At 39.7% G+C, this 17,192-nt stretch overlaps 1 protein-coding gene across 4 annotated transcripts; it reads right to left on the bottom strand.

The window, feature by feature from the left end:
- Positions 1 to 143: 143 nt before the first annotated feature.
- On the bottom strand, positions 144 to 16,520 carry LOC105690154. Of its 4 annotated transcripts, XM_048655487.1 has the most exons (7): positions 15,829 to 16,517; positions 15,669 to 15,760; positions 8,448 to 8,672; positions 7,771 to 8,333; positions 4,742 to 4,922; positions 1,799 to 1,933; positions 144 to 1,644 (listed from the first exon to the last, which is right to left on the bottom strand). In XM_048655487.1, exons 3-7 carry the CDS (start codon positions 8,668 to 8,670, stop codon positions 428 to 430), a joined length of 2,319 nt encoding a protein of 772 aa, XP_048511444.1. In that variant the 5' UTR covers positions 8,671 to 8,672; positions 15,669 to 15,760; positions 15,829 to 16,517; the 3' UTR covers positions 144 to 427. The 4 variants fall into 4 exon arrangements, with proteins under 4 accessions (XP_048511444.1, XP_012263145.2, XP_048511445.1 ...); XM_012407722.3 differs by having other exon boundaries at positions 15,669 to 16,517; XM_048655488.1 differs by lacking the exons at positions 15,669 to 15,760; positions 15,829 to 16,517 and adding an exon at positions 11,865 to 11,999.
- Positions 16,521 to 17,192: the final 672 nt, after the last annotated feature.

Below are 17,192 nucleotides of genomic sequence, written 5' to 3'. Positions count from 1 at the left end.
TACTTGCCAGTTTCCATACATCAGAGTTGCAACGGTCATGAAGTGGGGCCATCAATTTTTCAGGTGCATACCGATATTATTTCATGTATAACGATTATCTCAACCTTTTACTAAACGGGTGATAATTAATTATTGATACGGGATTTTCACAACAACAATACGGAGCTTTTATTATAAACAAAACGAAGTACACAATATATGCTCTCACTTAAATAACCTATTATAGAGTACAAATATACACGTTATATTTACATGATTTCATAGTATGATGATGAAAAGTAGAATCGAATAAAATTAAACCTCTGCAACGTTTATACCACAGGGACGGTAATTGCGACGTCAAAAAATAGTACGTAAAACGCTCGACGATGACTGCAAAGCACAATATGTGCATTTATAAAAAATATATTTGAATTCTTCACGCGATTCAGATGAATTCAGAAACGAATATTTTTTTTAAATCAGGTGCCGAGCCGCCTATGTCATGCCTGCAAAGCTCTCCGTTATCGAGGTAACTTATACCAGAATCCCTCATGATATTTCGCAGACTTTCAACGGACAGTGCGAGTCCTCTGTTACTGACCGTAAGTTTGTCAAGATCATTCATTGAATATCCCGCCGCCATTTTAGTTTTCAAATGATAAGACTGTATGGTGGGTTTGGTGAAATTTCGGTGTTCAACCCTCCCCAAGCACACCGGTTTCGATGACTTTGAATTCTTATCGATAATTTTAGGCGTGAATGACCTGATACTGGCTTCTGAGTTTGCGAACGAGGGTTTTTTCAAAGTTCTCGATTCCTCACGCTGAAAAAACTCGAAATCATCGTTAGCGACGGTCGTTACCGAGCAACAACTCCTGCAGGAGCTGATCGTGTCCCCAAAGTCGCGAAATTCGCCGTCCAAGTCACAGCTTTCATCGTCCGAAGTATCGTAGGCTCCCCCGGGGGTCTCGATATCGGCGTAATTGGCGAAAACTGAAGAGTAACGATTACTCTTTACGTACGTTCTCGAACCGCCGTCAAGATGCGACGCAACTCCGTTACCAGCGGTCGATTCGTCGAAGCTCTGATTTCTTTTCATCAATTTTTTCGAGCGCGTCGGAATCTCGTGGATCTCCGTGCAAGAATTGTACTTTAATTTTCCCTCGAGGCTTTTCTCCAGTCTCGAGCAATTTTCAAGACCTACGACGACCTTTGGCGCGTGAATTCGCGGGCATTCCTCGCTTATCTGGCCCAAACTTCCTTTCACGTATTGACTACGCGTCGTCATGCCGAGTTGTCCGAGTCCCTGAAGTCCCATTCCCAGAACGGAAAATCCCGAAGATGGTGGTCCCGTCCTGTTGAGAATCGTAGTGTCCTCCAACTGCACGAGGTTCTCCATATTCTGACCGAACACATCGGTGCTCCCGATTTTTCTCTTGCTTCCGAATTCGAAGTTCTCGTTCACCCGTATCCTATCAACGTTGTTCTGATCCTTGTTATTGACCTTAACACCGTGCGAACCGATTCTCGAATCTTGACGAGGTTCGAACGTCGAACTTGCGAAGGAGGTCAGCTCCGCCGGGAGCGACGAGTACACATTTTCATCGTGGGACTGTGACCTTGGGTAATGTTGTATTCCCATGGTTATGGTACCGTTCCTTCCTATAAAAGAGAAGGGTGGATTATCGACCGAAGTTCAATAGTTTTTCGAAGAATATTCCTTTCGGAAGACGCCATCGGTTGCGCACAAATAGGAGCGTAAATTTCATTTGATAATGCAAAAACAAATAACATGTATAACATATAAACTGTGTACCTCTATTCTGATGGTTATGCAACCTTCCATATAGACTCCCATTAGTTAAAGGAAATTTTAAACCGTGATTCAAATTTAACTGCAACTTATATTCGGCGTCCTGTTCGAAATGTCTGAATTTTCCATCGATACCACCTGAAGCAAAAATAGAATTCAGCAGACTGAAAGTACTGCCAGCTGCTGCTGCTGCTGCTGGTTTTAGCCATAAACAAACACAAGAACGGTGCAAGAATAATTATGACAAACATGCGTGCTCGAAACAAAAAGAAAGATGAAATGAAGAAAGGTACAGGCGAGAGAGAACGATCTGCACATTGCTATTAAGCGTTAGAAAAACAAAAAAAAAATTGTTAGCGACAGATTGCATCTGAAAAACTTGAACAGAAATATCTAATAAACCTAATACAGGCGTACGGCACAGATGAACTCCAAGCGATAGCAGCGGCTGACTCGAATTTTTCAATGGTTTCGTACCACCATAAATTTGACGATTTTGGGAATGCCCGTGCAATCAATTTACGGTAAACGCATAAACTGACGGGACAACATTCTATGCGATGTAGCGGTAACGACGAGTTAGGCCATAAGATAATTTATTCAATTATTTATCTTATTTCTATATGTATAAGATGTACGGGATAGACCTAGAGGGCATCCGGTGGTCAGGGATTCAAAAGCATCTGACTTCATCAAACCAGTGGGAAGTCAATTTTCTATACGGGAAAGATTCCGTTACGCGTGATCGCGGTCTCCGTTATCGGATACCGTCTCCGTGTATCGAATATAACCCAGTGTAAGTATATTGTACATATTTATATAAATAATTATACGTGCAGGCATGCATATTGCGACAGTTGACGCAACGCGAAGAAACTTCATACAATATCCGTACGACCCTACCTTAAATCTACATAGGTCAAGGTACGACAGACGCCGAAGACAAGAAATGAATCGATCGAATCACACGAAGATCGCGAATAATTCCGCGCTCGACGAATTAAAAAAATACATTCAATTATAAACCGTGAACCGTGAGTTGATTTTTCGTACCCGTATAGAAATTCGAATATTCGGACCCGTGCATGGATTGCGACGAATCAAAGTGGGTCTACGACTAAAACCAATCGATATGTCTTCATTTTTCTGCTCCCAATAGCGAGTAATTGATGATTTCCGATCGATTGTATGAGTAGAGATAATTTTGGCTTTCAGATTCGGATTCCCGAGATCAAAATACGTAAGAAAAGCGTATTAAACCCAATTAAAAACATGATTCATTTTTTGCTCGAAAATCGAATTATTTTTTTTGCTTCTTCAAGAGAGATCTCACATACAATAAGCTCAAGAATCCAAATCTGAAAGCCAAAATCATCTACTCGTGCAATCGATCGAGTAATCATCAATTATTCGCTGTTGGGAGCAGAAAAATTCTAAGACATGTCGATTATTTTTGGTCGTAGATCCACTTTGATTCGTCGCAATTCATGCATGGGTCCAAATATTTGAATTTCTCGGTCTACGAGGAAGCCCAAGCTTAGCTGGAGTCAGGTAGCCACGGGCGCGCGGTTTGTTGTGGGGCGTCACCTCTGCTCAGCCCCCAAGGTGACGTCTCACAACAAAGCGCTACGCTGCTGGCTACCTGACTTCAGCTAAGCTCGAGCTCCCCGACTCAACTTCAATTCCAAGTCCAAAAAAGAGCGTGTCATTTTTTGATTTTATAATGAGGACAATGATTTGCGAATTGAGAAACGAAGAAACTTGAAGAACAAACTGTCAAATATCGAATCTTCAAAAACTGAAAACTTGGAAATATGTGATTAAAAAATATTGATTGACAACCACGTCAATTATCTTTCAGAGCAGAATATCTGTGCGACAAAAATTGAATTTGTCAAAATAACGAAGTTTCCTTGTTATTACCGCGGCGAACTTTATACTATAACAGATCGCTTTTCGTCATCGCGGCGAACTTTATGTTGTAATACGGTTATTATAATCTGAATATTAGAAATCTCCTCCCTTGCATTAGTTTTTGGTACAAGATTTTTTTATTCATATTGAGGGACATATATACGGTTTTATGAATTACATATAAATGCTAGAAGAAAAAAAAGAAATGAATAAACAAACTATTAAAAATGTGAAGAATGTTATTCGCAACGATTTAGTTGATTTTAACAACGGTTATAAGTACATGCATGAATGCGGTATTCCCGTAAACTCTATAACAGGATTAAAAAGAACATGAAAATAATTTATATTAATTTGTAAAATGACGGTCTCTTTGGTAAAATATTCTAGAGATATTTAATACGCGAAGAAACTTCGGGTGTGTCATGAATTGATCTTTACGGTTTATCCACATACCTAGCTGAATTCGAATCGAAGTAGCGCTTCAAACTAAATAAATGAATAAATAAATAACAAATAATTTGATGCCTACGTTCGAAAATTTATCGGTATACAGGGTGGGTCACTCCAAGTGTCGAGAATAGGAAGAACTCAATAGGCACGAGGCCTCGCCGATTCAGCCAATTGAAAACTAGAAGAATTTGGTCGAATGGAATTCTTACAGAAACATAAAATACAATTTGTGATTGTATCGGCTCATGGAGCGGGGCCTCGTACCGATTGAGTCCCTCCAATTCTCGATACTTAATATGATCCACCCTGTACAAACTCTGCGATTTATTAGTCCGATAAGATCAATCGATGCAATTAGAATTAGGATGAAAGTGAAAGGCCTCTGATTTTGATACTTACATTAATGAATTAAACGAGAATAAAAATGAAAAAATGAAACAGAAAAAAGAAAAAAGAAAAAATTCTTTCCATCCGAATGACAAAACCTGTACTATTCAGACTAAATAAAGAGATGAACGAATGTGAACGATCGATCCGATGAAACCGCATTTACCCAAATATTGCAAATTTTTTAATTACCGTGGGACATTTTCCTCGCGTGATCCTGCTTCGTGTAAACTTTGGCAACGTAATGGCAGAACATCTTGTCGAAAATAGCTAAAGAAATTGGTAGCAGTACATCCTGGAGAAGCGGTAACCAAGTGGCTATATTTTGTGGGGTACAGAAGCCCCGCAGCAGTTCCGGCTTAACTGAAATCACCTGAAAATTAAAATAAAATGAGTACGAGCGGAAAAAAATGTATCGTAGGATAAAAAAACTTCGAAAAATTAGAAACCTTTGAACCGTGGGTTTGTAAAAATGTATCACGAAGAAAAAAAAACGGATCCTGTTCTAAAAAGTTGACGAAATGATCGCCGTGTTTCGAAATTCGTGCAGCGAAATGAGCGTTGCATTTTGCTTGTGGGCCGATCGGACTTTGCGAAATGAGCGAGCGAATCCTGCCGCTGAACGGTGATGACATTTGATTCGACTACTGATTAGTTAAGGGGTTAATCTTCAATTTTGCGAATATCGCAGCCAAATGCTTCGATTTATGGTTTTGCAATTAAATCGCAAATTGCCAAGCTTATACAGCCTTAGATTAGATCTTGATCTCAGGATTCTGAATCTGGAAGCCAAATCGATCTATCTACAAAATTGATCGAGTTATTGGCAATTTTTCGCTTTTTGAAGTAGAAAAATTGAGATACCTCGATGAGAAAAATTCGTGAATTGTCTAAAAAAATACTCGTAACATTCGTGTGAAATATAACGATGCGAATGTCGGGTGCAATGAATTTCGAGGAAATGTTATTACGTATAAAATGTGAACAAGTTCGCAGTCCGGAAGTCCGCGAATAATTGTGCGATATATATTTCTCGTATAGTTCTATCAGTTGTAATTCAACATATATTATTTCGAACATGCATGTGGTAAAGTTATAAATGAGTAAGACCGGTATTGTATACGGGTAAATGTGCGTAGTAGTTATATGTTTGAAACGAGAGAAATCGCGTAGAATGAAACCAGATATAGTAATATGGTATAATATTCCTTACGGATGACAGATACATGTGTACATGTGTGCAGCTCATACCTGCGAAGCTTGTTCACTCTGCTTTTAGACCGTTACAAAATCGTAAATTTCGCTTTCGGAACGATTTAAGGAAATCAGATTAAGAGAGAAAGAAAAAAAGAAATGAAAACTCGAATCCCGAATGAAATAAAAAAAAACAAATAAACGAATCATTATAGAATCACTTTCGTTCGCGTTCACGGGGGTTTTATACTCGTACGTGATTTCGATTTCGATTTCATTTCTTCAATTATCCCCAATTTCAATTAACAACCGCTGACGATTTTCGCTCTTCCGAACCAAGTGCTGAATTAATTGCTCTGACCGGACGAGCGTTGATTTGTGACACGCGTATCTCATACGCGACATGTGTACATACTTTTGCTTCACGTTCGATGCACCGGACCCGACTAATACCAAAATTTACTCGATGCACCGCACTTTTTACAACGTAACCGACAAGCGCAGTCAGCCTTCATGGTACACAATATCACGTTGCATTTATACGCGATCTTATCTGCCGAAGTATAATATAAAAGGAAGAAGGAAAAACTTTTCAAATATTGTTCCACGCTGCCGCAGTGCCGTATAACAAATTAGAAATACATAACTCGGTCGAATTAACATCCGCACTGTATAGAATAAAAATATACATATATTAGCGGGGGGAAAAAAAGGAAACTTTCAATTTTAAATTACACATATCATGTCTATGGGCATACGCAGTTATATACACGTTTAATTGTGAGGTGAAAACAAAATGCACTTTCAAACGATCGTCGCTGGTGTATACGTTTATAATGTAGCCTGCGCACGTGAAGACCTGCGACGCAAAATTCTTGATCCACTTACAAGTCTCAATTTCATTTTTTCTCTGATTTTATTTGACTTTTTTTTTTTTTTTTCTCGAGAAAGGATCACCAGCGATAGTGATATCCGGTTGTATAAGAGTCACATGCAGGAAGAAAGAAAAAAAGCAGTAGAGAAGAGAAACGAGAAAGAAAAAAATGATCCTTCGTATAGGTATATACGTATACCTGCGTTGGCATACATTATACGCGTGTATACGTAGGTTGTTAACGAAATTTGCATGAGAGCAAGATTAACAAATAATCGAGTCACTGGTACGGGCGTATAATTCGGTAAGGAAACGGAAGAAAAAAGAGAAAAAATGTGGCATGTCCATTACATCGTACAGTGGCGTACGGGACCCATGAAGGTTCCTTCGACTTCCGTCGCGGGTTCAGTCATTGGAAATCCTTGTTGTTTTTCTTTTTTTTCTTTTTCTTTTTTTTTTTTTTTAATTTATTTTTTAATTAACAATCATTTCGCACTAACGAATATCGCGTCGCTTTCTTGCTCACGCGATGCGCGAGTTAAATATCTGCCGTATAATTTGTGTTGTGTATCGCCGATCGTAAACGACAAATTAAAAAGTGGAAGTTACATGCACATTCATAGCTTAAGTAGGTATATATACAGGTATAGAATCACGCGTGTACTGCGCACCGTTTAGATAAGGAATGTGTTGAGTCTAATGAAAAAAAAAAAAAGAATAGAGAAAAAAAGAAACGAACGAATCTTCTGCCGCGCTATAAAACTGGTAACCATTTTAATAAATTTTATTTCGGCTTATAACGCGTGGGCAAAGCGTGCACGAGTCGAAAGTTTCACGGTTGAGTTAATTTTGCGCGCGTCCTAACTGCCTGTACCGTATATAATACCTGTGATAAGTTACGAAACTTTGCTCGGCCCTGGCGCGTTGAACAAAGTGACAAGTAAAAAGAAAAAAAAAACAAAACAAAAAAAAAAATAGAAAAGGAACGAAAAAAAAAAAAATTCCACGCGACCTCTCACCGAATTTAACGGTGGTAGAAATGTTGCGGTACACATGTACAACGATATGAACAATAATTAATGAAATTCACCGCGGTGCATTTCGTTATAATTGTATATGTATATTCATATAAGTTTTGGAGGAAATTAATTACCAGAACAGGAATGTGATTACAGATATAGCAGACGAACAGAATGCTGTAAACCGTTGAATGGCTGTTGTTCTCGTCGACGATTTTCTTTTTCCTCAAACAGGCTCTGCTGTTGGTGGAACTGCTGGTGCAAGAGACACTCGAAGGATCCCACGTCCTGTCTTGTTGGCAGTCGAATCCCGACGAATTTTTCGAACTCAGGTCGGAAAGGTCAGAGACGCTCTTCAGCAATTCGTTCTTCGGTTTCGTACAGATGTCCTTGTAAAATGTTACGACGAGGCTCAGTACCGATGTGAGAATCAGCAGCCCCCGCATAGAGTTGAAAAATATTCCGTATTTCAGCGATAACTCGTGGGCAACGAAAACACAGGTATCCGGTTCAAAATTCAACACGCCCGTGACTCCTATGCAGGCGCTAAGGATGCTCATGCTGAGTATGTGGTATTTTAAGTGATTCTTAGTGACCTCCTCGCTGCTTATCGCTGCAAATATGGCGATCGTCGTCAGCGTGAGCTCCTGTAAAATGCTCGACGAATTGAGCATCCATACCAAAGTTGAGCATAATTCTGGAACGGAATATGATCGTGGTCAGTACGCTAACAACGGAGGTTCTAGTCCAGAGTCTCTCGTCTCTTTTTTGCTTTTTTCAGGTTTTCGTTTTCAGTGTTATATTTTCATACCTCCGAAGTGATTCACCGGCCTGATAAGCGTGAGAATGGCGTAGAAGAGAAGAGCCAGCTGATGAATGAGACTCTGAGCGAGGACTCCGACGACCAGTAGATCGATTCTCCGTTTACTGCACGACGGCTGATTCTGGTAGATCAAAAGAGTCCAGGAGAGCAACAGGATACAAATAGGCGAACCAACGCACGTGGCCAGCCACTCGCCAACTTCGCTTCTCATTTCTGAAAAGAGCTTTAGTATATAAATAGAATAATTACTTCGCACAAAATGCAGATGGTCTTCGAACGACCGAAACGATCTCACACCCCGGGTAAATGGGGGCTTCGCTAATTGTACCGCGAATTCCATAAATTTTCAGACTCCGAATTCCAGTCGGCTCGACAAATCGTTACGCATGCAGTCTCAAGTTCTATATGAATCTCGCGAGGTTTACCTTTGGTCAATTTTATACGTAAGGTTCTTGTTTTTTTTTGTTCCATTATTTTAGCGGAATCAGGAAGTGACGTTGCGATCGCTACGGTAAAGTCTTTTGCACGCTTCAAATTGATATTCCCAGCAGTTCTTGGGTCATCGAGGTCTCAAGAAAATACTCGCGAGTAGGAAGAAGGATTCGAAGAATGTGGTTTACGGTCGGGTGGGTATAATTTAATCTATATAAGAAGGTACCGGAGATTCTCAGCAGCTGGTGTGAAAATTTTATAGCGCATAAATTTTATCGGTAAAGTCTTGCATGTGCAACGAAATTGTTTGGACAAGTGAAGAAAAAAAAGGGAGAGACTCATTTCAAACATTGAACTCAATCATACAACGAACCGATTTTCGTTGAACAAAGATTGGCCGCCGTCTTGGGCATGATTTGTTTTCGTAATCGTTATTTTCTTTTCGTTGCTCTATTATATTTTCATAACGCGTGTAGGTGGTTGGAATTTCGATTGTATATCAATTGCGTATGTCTGCTGTCGTTCGCCATGTTTGAAAGAAAGAAAGCTTCACAGCCGCGCGCGTTTATAAATTCATATCGTGGTCTGCGCGTGCGATGCACCAAAAATTAAATTATTTCCAGTAGCATGTAGAACGGTTTACTTCATATTACCGATAACGATCTAGATTTGATAATTTTTAATCTCTCGAGTTTGATCATGTGTTCACAATATTATACAGCACTCGAGATAATCGGATCTGCAGTACGCGCGCCGCCCAATCGTAATGAGCGATCTAAACGTTTCGCAAAAATAAAGTAGATACCTACGTAATTGTAAAAAAAAAAAAAAAAATCTGCGGAATACGTATGATAATGATACATCGTTTTATCCAGCTGTAACGTCGCGAGTCTCGATTCACCCAATCGCACATGATCGCTGCGTGCGTATCTTTTACTCGAAAATTCAAAAAATCGACTCAAAAATTTTATCGCAACCGTTGCAAGTCCAGAGGTATGCGTTCGCGTACAGATTCATGCGTTCCCCTGATCGTATGAGAATTTGAAAGAAAAAAAAAATCGACGATAGAAAAAAAAACTAAAGCATGCCGGTGCACGCGGGATACATTCTTTCCTCGCTGATCAATTTATCTGCGAAGCACGTAAGGAGGTCTCTGGTATAACCTATCATATAGTAGTCATGTATACATAGCCAGGGTTTCACATAAAATCATTTCACATCCATATAGTATCTATACGTGAAAGTGCCCCGAGCTCCGATGCTTGAGTTGCGCCCGTCACAATCAGAAACACACAACCGACACGATCGAGCTGCACAAAACCAGAACAGTCTCGAGGAATTAATTTTTTGTCACTCCGTGCAAGATATCGGATTATCGATCGCGATGGCGATCTGTGTACATATATGAAGTAAAGTTTGAACGGTATAATTTCGTAGGGATTTTTCTGCTACGCAAAGCTATACTGAGAGAGTAAAAAAAAAAAAATCCTCTTTTCCTATCTTATTGTAAACACCGACGCGAAGAAAACCCATATGTATACCGCGATAAGTGTATCGTATATATATACATATCGAATAAAAAGCAATCACGAGCGAGGAAACTGCTGAGATTTCTACTCGGAGGCCCATAATTATAATAAGGCTTCTCCGCGTCCCCGGTGTCGGTGAATTTGAAAGTACAAAAAAATTCGTTCGATACATAAAAGAAGCTGGCTCCCGTTTCTTATATTCCTATGATATCCCTCCGCTCGTATAATATACTGTGAAAATATCGCATTATATGGTACATGCCTAGGTTGTATACTATGTTTAATTTTTCCCTACGATAGAGATTGGAATGTAATTGCGGAGATTTTTTTATTCATTCAGAGGCGGTCTCATGGCGTATGGCTGGTTTCGAAGTAAAAAGATGACCAGATAAATTTCATACAGGTATAATAGCGATCGCGTCGCTCTTGAAGGAGTTACGGAATAATATCATCGCTACGTATACAGCTGCTACATAATAATCAACGATATAGTTGGATAAAAAATTTGAAATTTGTTACGGCAAAATCTTTGAGTTAACTCGACTATAACCGGCTGAAAGTATCTGAACAGCTACAAGATACGCGCGTTGCGGTTCGAGTCGGAGCTTTTTTCAATCTGCAGGACGGTGCGCTTCGACGACTTATACTTCTTATATGGGAGTATACAAGGTACACCTTAACTATACCACGTGCTGTGAGAATATATAGATTAATTTGATGATTATTCCGAAGTAATCAAAAAATGCAAATTTTCTTACGGGGATCGTTACACCGGTAATAATCTAGCAGCTTCCCATCGCGGAACCCTATTTATCTTAGACGTTAACGGTCCTTCTATACTTTATAATTAGATACCTCGAAAACTCCACGCGCCTTTCAAACTGTAGCTGATCAGATATTCAATCTCGTCAACACTCGCATCGTGCCCACGAATAAATTACAAGAGGAAAGAAAAAAAAAAAAATCGTCATCCATATATTACTTAAAATAACTCGACGTCTTTGGCGCGCGGATAAAACTATATAATTCGATCCGGGCACACCGTAAATCTGTAATTTTTTTTTTTTTTTTTAAGGGAAATCCAAATTGCCGCAAAAAGAAGAAGAAAAAAAGTTTTAAACGATTCCGAGGAGGTGCGGGAAAACAATTGGTCGGTTCGGTTGCGGTGGAATGCACCCTTGCGCATGAAAAAATCATCAAAAATGCGAGTGCTAAAAACGCAGTAATTCGTACCGCAGATGGAAAGCAAATTGAAGTAAAGTAAAGTAAAGCGTACGTACGACGGTGGAGGTAATTTAGTTGTCAAAGAGGTTGAGGTAAGCGCGGTGGTCGAGTAACACCGGAGCAAATAGAAAGTCGCTTCGGTATGTGCGGAGAAGTCGAAAGATGTCGAACTATACTTATACGTAGTGTTGCATTCGCACAGAGTATTGGAGCTCTTTACCTTTACAGCGGCGTACAGTACGATACGGAGTCGCACCGAGACTCGTGTTTGAAAACTGCCCGCTCTTCGAGTCGAGGTACGCGGTAGCTGCAAAATGCACGCGTATAATAAGGTACTACAAGTGGAAACGTATACGTATACCTACGCTGTAACAGCTCGTGGAATTTCGCTCGCTGCCGATAGAGACGGAGACAGGAACATATCCTGATTTCTACAATTAATTAACGTTTCGCGTATATGTTAGCTAATGACAGACACAGTGCGGAATTATACTTCATAGGTGCAGTTATGCACGCGCGTACGTACGTACGTACGTGTATATATGTATGTATATATGTATATAATGTAATTGCGAATACATGTATAACATAACGCGTAGACCAATTAACGTTAATGCGGAATAAGGATTAGGAAAAATTAGAAAACTTAACGCGAATAAAATCACTCGCACCGTATTATTACCCTGTGCTTATGTATTCTACTATGTAAAATTATCCAGAACATATAGCAACAATTAGACTTGCATATATATCACCGATGGAATAGAAATAATTTTTTTCCTTATTAATACAGCAGGTTGTTTCGTAAAGATGAGCAACGGTGATTGCTTGTGTGAATGTAAAGCTGATATATGTATACATATATGTATATATATTTATACTTTATATGCTCCAGAAAGCGAAGACCCTAAAGCGATCTCTGCGGTATAAAACTCTATTCAATAAGTGAGGAGGATGTCAGAATATTTACCGCTCATCGCATTCCTATACTGTAACAATAAGATGATATTTATACCTGTGTGTACGGGGATACGTTGGTGAGCTTTTTGTCGGATATTTTCTTACGCGTATTCGGACCAATCTAGCGATTGCATTTTTCTTCCACCGCATTCTGTGGACCTACATAAGAGCTGATACGCCGTAGGAAACTACTGCTGTGTTTTATTCCGTACGTTTTTAGATTCTAAGCTTACGTGACCTAGCGCGTCGAAACTAGTTTTGCTGCTCGAAAGAAGCATTCTTCAGCGATAAAATTCCTACGGTCTAAACCCAAACTAGAGACGCGAGCGGGCGGCAGAATGAAAAAAAAAAAATAGGAAAAAAAAGAAAAAACACACGATACGGTAAGAAGCAGTGGTGCTTAAAATTAATCCTATACCGCTATTCGGTCCCTCGACTCAACTGCAGCATCTCGAGAGACTCGATTATCAGTTGAGCTGTTCTTGATGTAATGAACTGACTAATTCCTCTAGCTCTATCCTTATGCGCGATATCGGTATGTGTCTCTGAAATTATTTAATACATCGAAACGTGTGGTTCATCCGGTTGAAACTGAAATTCTTATTTTCGAATGCTACAAGAGAAAAAAAAGAAAAAAGGAACGTGAATAAAATTTGAGTATTTTTGATGGATTCCAAAAGATGCGAAATCATCGACGTTCAGAAAGTGAAAATTTATTCGGCAAATAATGTAAAAATACGTTCAGAAATCATGTCTATAAATCTGTAACACCGAAGACTAAAAAACTAAAACAAAAATTGAGATCACGAAGTTAACGACGGTCGTGATGTCAGTTGATACGAACTGTACGCCATTCGGTAGACGTGTAGATCGCACTGGGAAATCGTTCCGCAAAAACTGCCGCTGCTGCGACTGCATGCACACCGCGGGAGGATCTACAAGGATTGTGTGAGATCGTATGGTGCGGGTGTGTCTTTTGTCTCGCGGTCGGAATGTGGAGGCGGTTGTATTATATGTACCTAATATGCCCACTGTGTTACAAGGTCGTGAAAACAGGACGCGGGCAAGCGTTCGAGACCAAGTATCATCTGGTAGCCTTGTTGTAATAAATATAATAAAAAGTGATTATCACACCGATGGAGTATAAATATTCACTTGTTCGTTACGGAACGAAGATAATGTAATCGGATTTTATTAATTTTTTCCACATTTTTCTTCCTCCTAGATCATTACATCCGGAGATCTCTGCGATAAGTCATTTTATTAAAACGTAAATTTTTCACATCGTGTATCGGCGGAGTTTTTTTTTTGTCTCTCGAGGTCGATGACACGTTGAAATATCGTCTAATTACAGGTTTCGTTTGCTGACGATGGATGAATTCGGAGTAACCAGTATACGGACCGTATCGTACGCCTATATAGGTGTACATTATACACGTACATAAAGTTAGTTTTTTTCTTCTTCATTCTTGCTTACCGATGAGCATATTATTAATGAAAAAAAAACAAAAAAACAAATTTATTATACGAAAATATAGATGAAGTTTATGATTATGCTCGTGCCATTTATGCTGGATAAAATGAAGAGATGCTGCGGGAGAGATTATATTATTATAAGAGAAAACATGCGAGATAATTTTGGGCTGTACATGATGGATATCAGTATACCTATGCATGAGGGAATTTCTCTTTTTTTTCCAACGTAAAATTTGTGTTGTAAATGTCGAAAAGGTCGAAAAGTATGGGATACCGCAAATGTTAAAAGATAGAACGCGCGTGTCTCTTATTAAGCGATGGCTTTATTGCTCGACTATTAAAAAAAAGAAAAATTCAAAAAACAAGAACCTACGATACACGAAGGTCAACGTTGATCTGCAGCGGCGACGGGAAGTTTACGCCTGTATAATAGCCCCATAAATTATGCATGCGTACGAAATTAGAACGAATATTCAATGATCCATATTTTATCTACTGCAGCTGAGAGAAATTTAAAATAATTTTTGTGTGTTGAAACTGCAGTAAAAAATTTGTACACCTATTCATAAGTTTCTCGTCTAACAACCGTGCAAACACCGGAGAGAAGGGGTTGACAATTGTCGTACAATGACGATGATACTAATTCTTTTGTTTAAATTTTTGTGGGATAAACAATCGTGCATATTAATTACAACTCATGGAATTGACAGCGATGAAAAGAACCGGTGGGAATATTGTGGTATTTTTTTCACCTAGATTGTTTCCCATGACCTTGCGTGTCGCATTCGCAAAATTTAGGGAGAGAGAGAGAATATTGCAACGACCCACACGCGCAGCCTCTTTGGTCGTTCGCCGCGTATCAAGTATCGCATGAAAATGTTACGTACGTACGTGTATACGTATGTCATTCGTGGTCGTACGTGGGTTGAAAGTTGATGGCCCAAAGTTTGAGGCATTAAAAGCTCGCTAATTATATTAATTGCGTGAAAGGTCATTGCGATCATCAGAGCAGCGGACGACGGTGATGACGACGGTGATAAACCCCCACAAACCAGCGATATGAGGTATATAATATTCTAACCGGAGATTGAGTTAACGAATGAATGCGTAATTTGCTGCAACTGTACATAAATTCTGGAACGGATCGTTACCGTAAAAATAATTATCCAATTGTACGTATATAACAGAAAGGATAAAAATAAAATGATCATAAAGCGCTGTGAGTGCAATTAGACTTGCTCTGCAGATCCATTCGAGTTCGGAACGAAATATTCGTAAGATTTGAAAAATCGGGCTCAAACAATTACGAGGAGCTGAAGTTTGGGTTTCGTGTACAACGGTTAATTGAATTTTATGTTACAAAATCGATGTGTCCGTTGAATCTGTTACAGTTGATGATGAAAGAAGCGCGGGGATAGCATGAATTCGTTTTTGTTGATTTCGAAACACCGATTTTTGTAGTGGTTTCGATAAGTCGCTTATGTTTAAATTGCAGATATTTTCTTTTATCTCGTATGTAACCGTTCATATACCGCAGTCTATCGGTAATTTTTATTGAATATCATGGGCGATATTAATCGTGACTTACTGACGAATGATGCAGGTATAAACGTTGCGCGTATTTATCGGACGACCGGCTTTCTTGTTGACTTGGAAAGTAGTTACAACCAACCGCATCACCTACAGGATAAAAATGTCTCCAAGTTTTCCCCGCAGACTTCTCTCGACGGTCGATCTCGATATTCTACCTTGTATAATTCGCACTCTACTTTTTCCACTTTATATCCATGATGAATATTCACTATTATCCGTGTATTCACTATAAATTTAGCAACGGGTATTCGATCGGTCTCAACAACTCCTGAATCGGCTGCACCTGCTCTTTCGTGGACCACCTCCTCGCCTCTGCATCCTCCTTGAAAAATTTTGTTTATTTTTCCTTCGCCTTCCGTATTATTAATAGACAATAGATAACGTGTTAGCGTTAGGCCGTCCCGGATATATAAAACCCGACTTGTTGCACCCGATTATTTCGGGACGTCTTAGCCACCGAACAGGAAGCCGAAATCACCCAAAGTTTCTTCTATCATGAAAACACTTTTAGCCCGAAGCTCGGTATTGCACGCGCCCGGTGCTCCAGATTCACTTTTCCACACCTTGAGAGTCACACGAAATTTGAATTTTTGAAAAAACCAAAACTATTATCGTCGCGTTGAATAATTTAAACGTGAAGATGCTTTTTGAAAACTACCGCCAGTAAACAAAATGAAAGGAGAGATAACAAAAGAGAGTTCTTATAGCTTATACCCTAATCCGTTGGCCGTTTTGAAATTACATTTTCAAAAACCAAAATAAATTATCAAATAAATCGAAGCATGTGAATATTCGCATGATATGGATAAAAGACCCGCGCGCTGCACGCACTTCGGCAACTCTGAGGGCATGAAAGCAGTGCGAGGTTCGATCAGAGTTCTCCTCTCACTATAGCCGTGGTACCGTCGTCGAGCTGCCGAGTGCGATGCCGATGCCGCCCCGCTTAGAAACCTTGGCATGGCTCTTCGCTCCGGGCTTTAGCTATACACACCTAGTTGCACTACTACCGGGACTGGGACTCGTAACAATCATTTGGGTCAGCAGCACAGCAGCGTGCCGAGTTACAAAGAGAACGTGATTCTCAACTTCTTCACCTCGATTACCTCCTCAACTTCTTTTACCATCCTCCTTCTCCGTCCCCTTCGCCTCATTCCCATCATCCGGACCGGTTTTCGACGCCCTAGCTCACGTTGAACCGCTTCGAGTCCCACCCAACCCTTGAAAATTTGAATTTGAGGTGGCATTTTTCTTCATCTCTCAACCTGAAGTTGCCGGTTCGCAGGTTGAGCCACGCCATCATACTATACTTACGCTGAAGAAGTGATTTCGAGATTATTCAGATAGCGATCCTCCTGTTGAGCGAATATTATGACGGTGGAACAGAAAAATTAGCGATCATATATACGTATGTAGAGAATCGCATGAATTCATCCGTGCGGTGTGGTTTTAATGCGGAGTTTCATCCGCATTGTTCGCAATTGTAAAATTCAAACGGGTTTTGCATTCTTTCAATATGAAT

Source organism: Athalia rosae, chromosome 5 (genome assembly GCF_917208135.1).
Source record: "Athalia rosae chromosome 5, iyAthRosa1.1, whole genome shotgun sequence".
Taxonomy (NCBI): Eukaryota; Metazoa; Arthropoda; class Insecta; order Hymenoptera; family Athaliidae; genus Athalia; species Athalia rosae.
Note: the sequence above shows the minus strand (reverse complement) of the source record. Positions and strands in the feature narration are given on the sequence as shown.

What these genes read in the sequence shown, in the direction of transcription:
- LOC105690154 (XM_012407722.3), bottom strand. Translation starts at nt 8,670, where the DNA reads ATGAGAAGCGAAGTTGGCGAGTGGCTGGCCACGTGCGTTGGTTCGCCT. An exon ending in GCCGGTGAATCACTTCGGAG is followed by an intron (nt 8,334 to 8,447) that starts GTATGAAAATAT and finishes ATTCCGTTCCAG; the next exon opens with AATTATGCTCAACTTTGGTA. An exon ending in CGCGAGGAAAATGTCCCACG is followed by an intron (nt 1,934 to 4,741) that starts GTAATTAAAAAA and finishes TTTTTGCTTCAG; the next exon opens with GTGGTATCGATGGAAAATTC.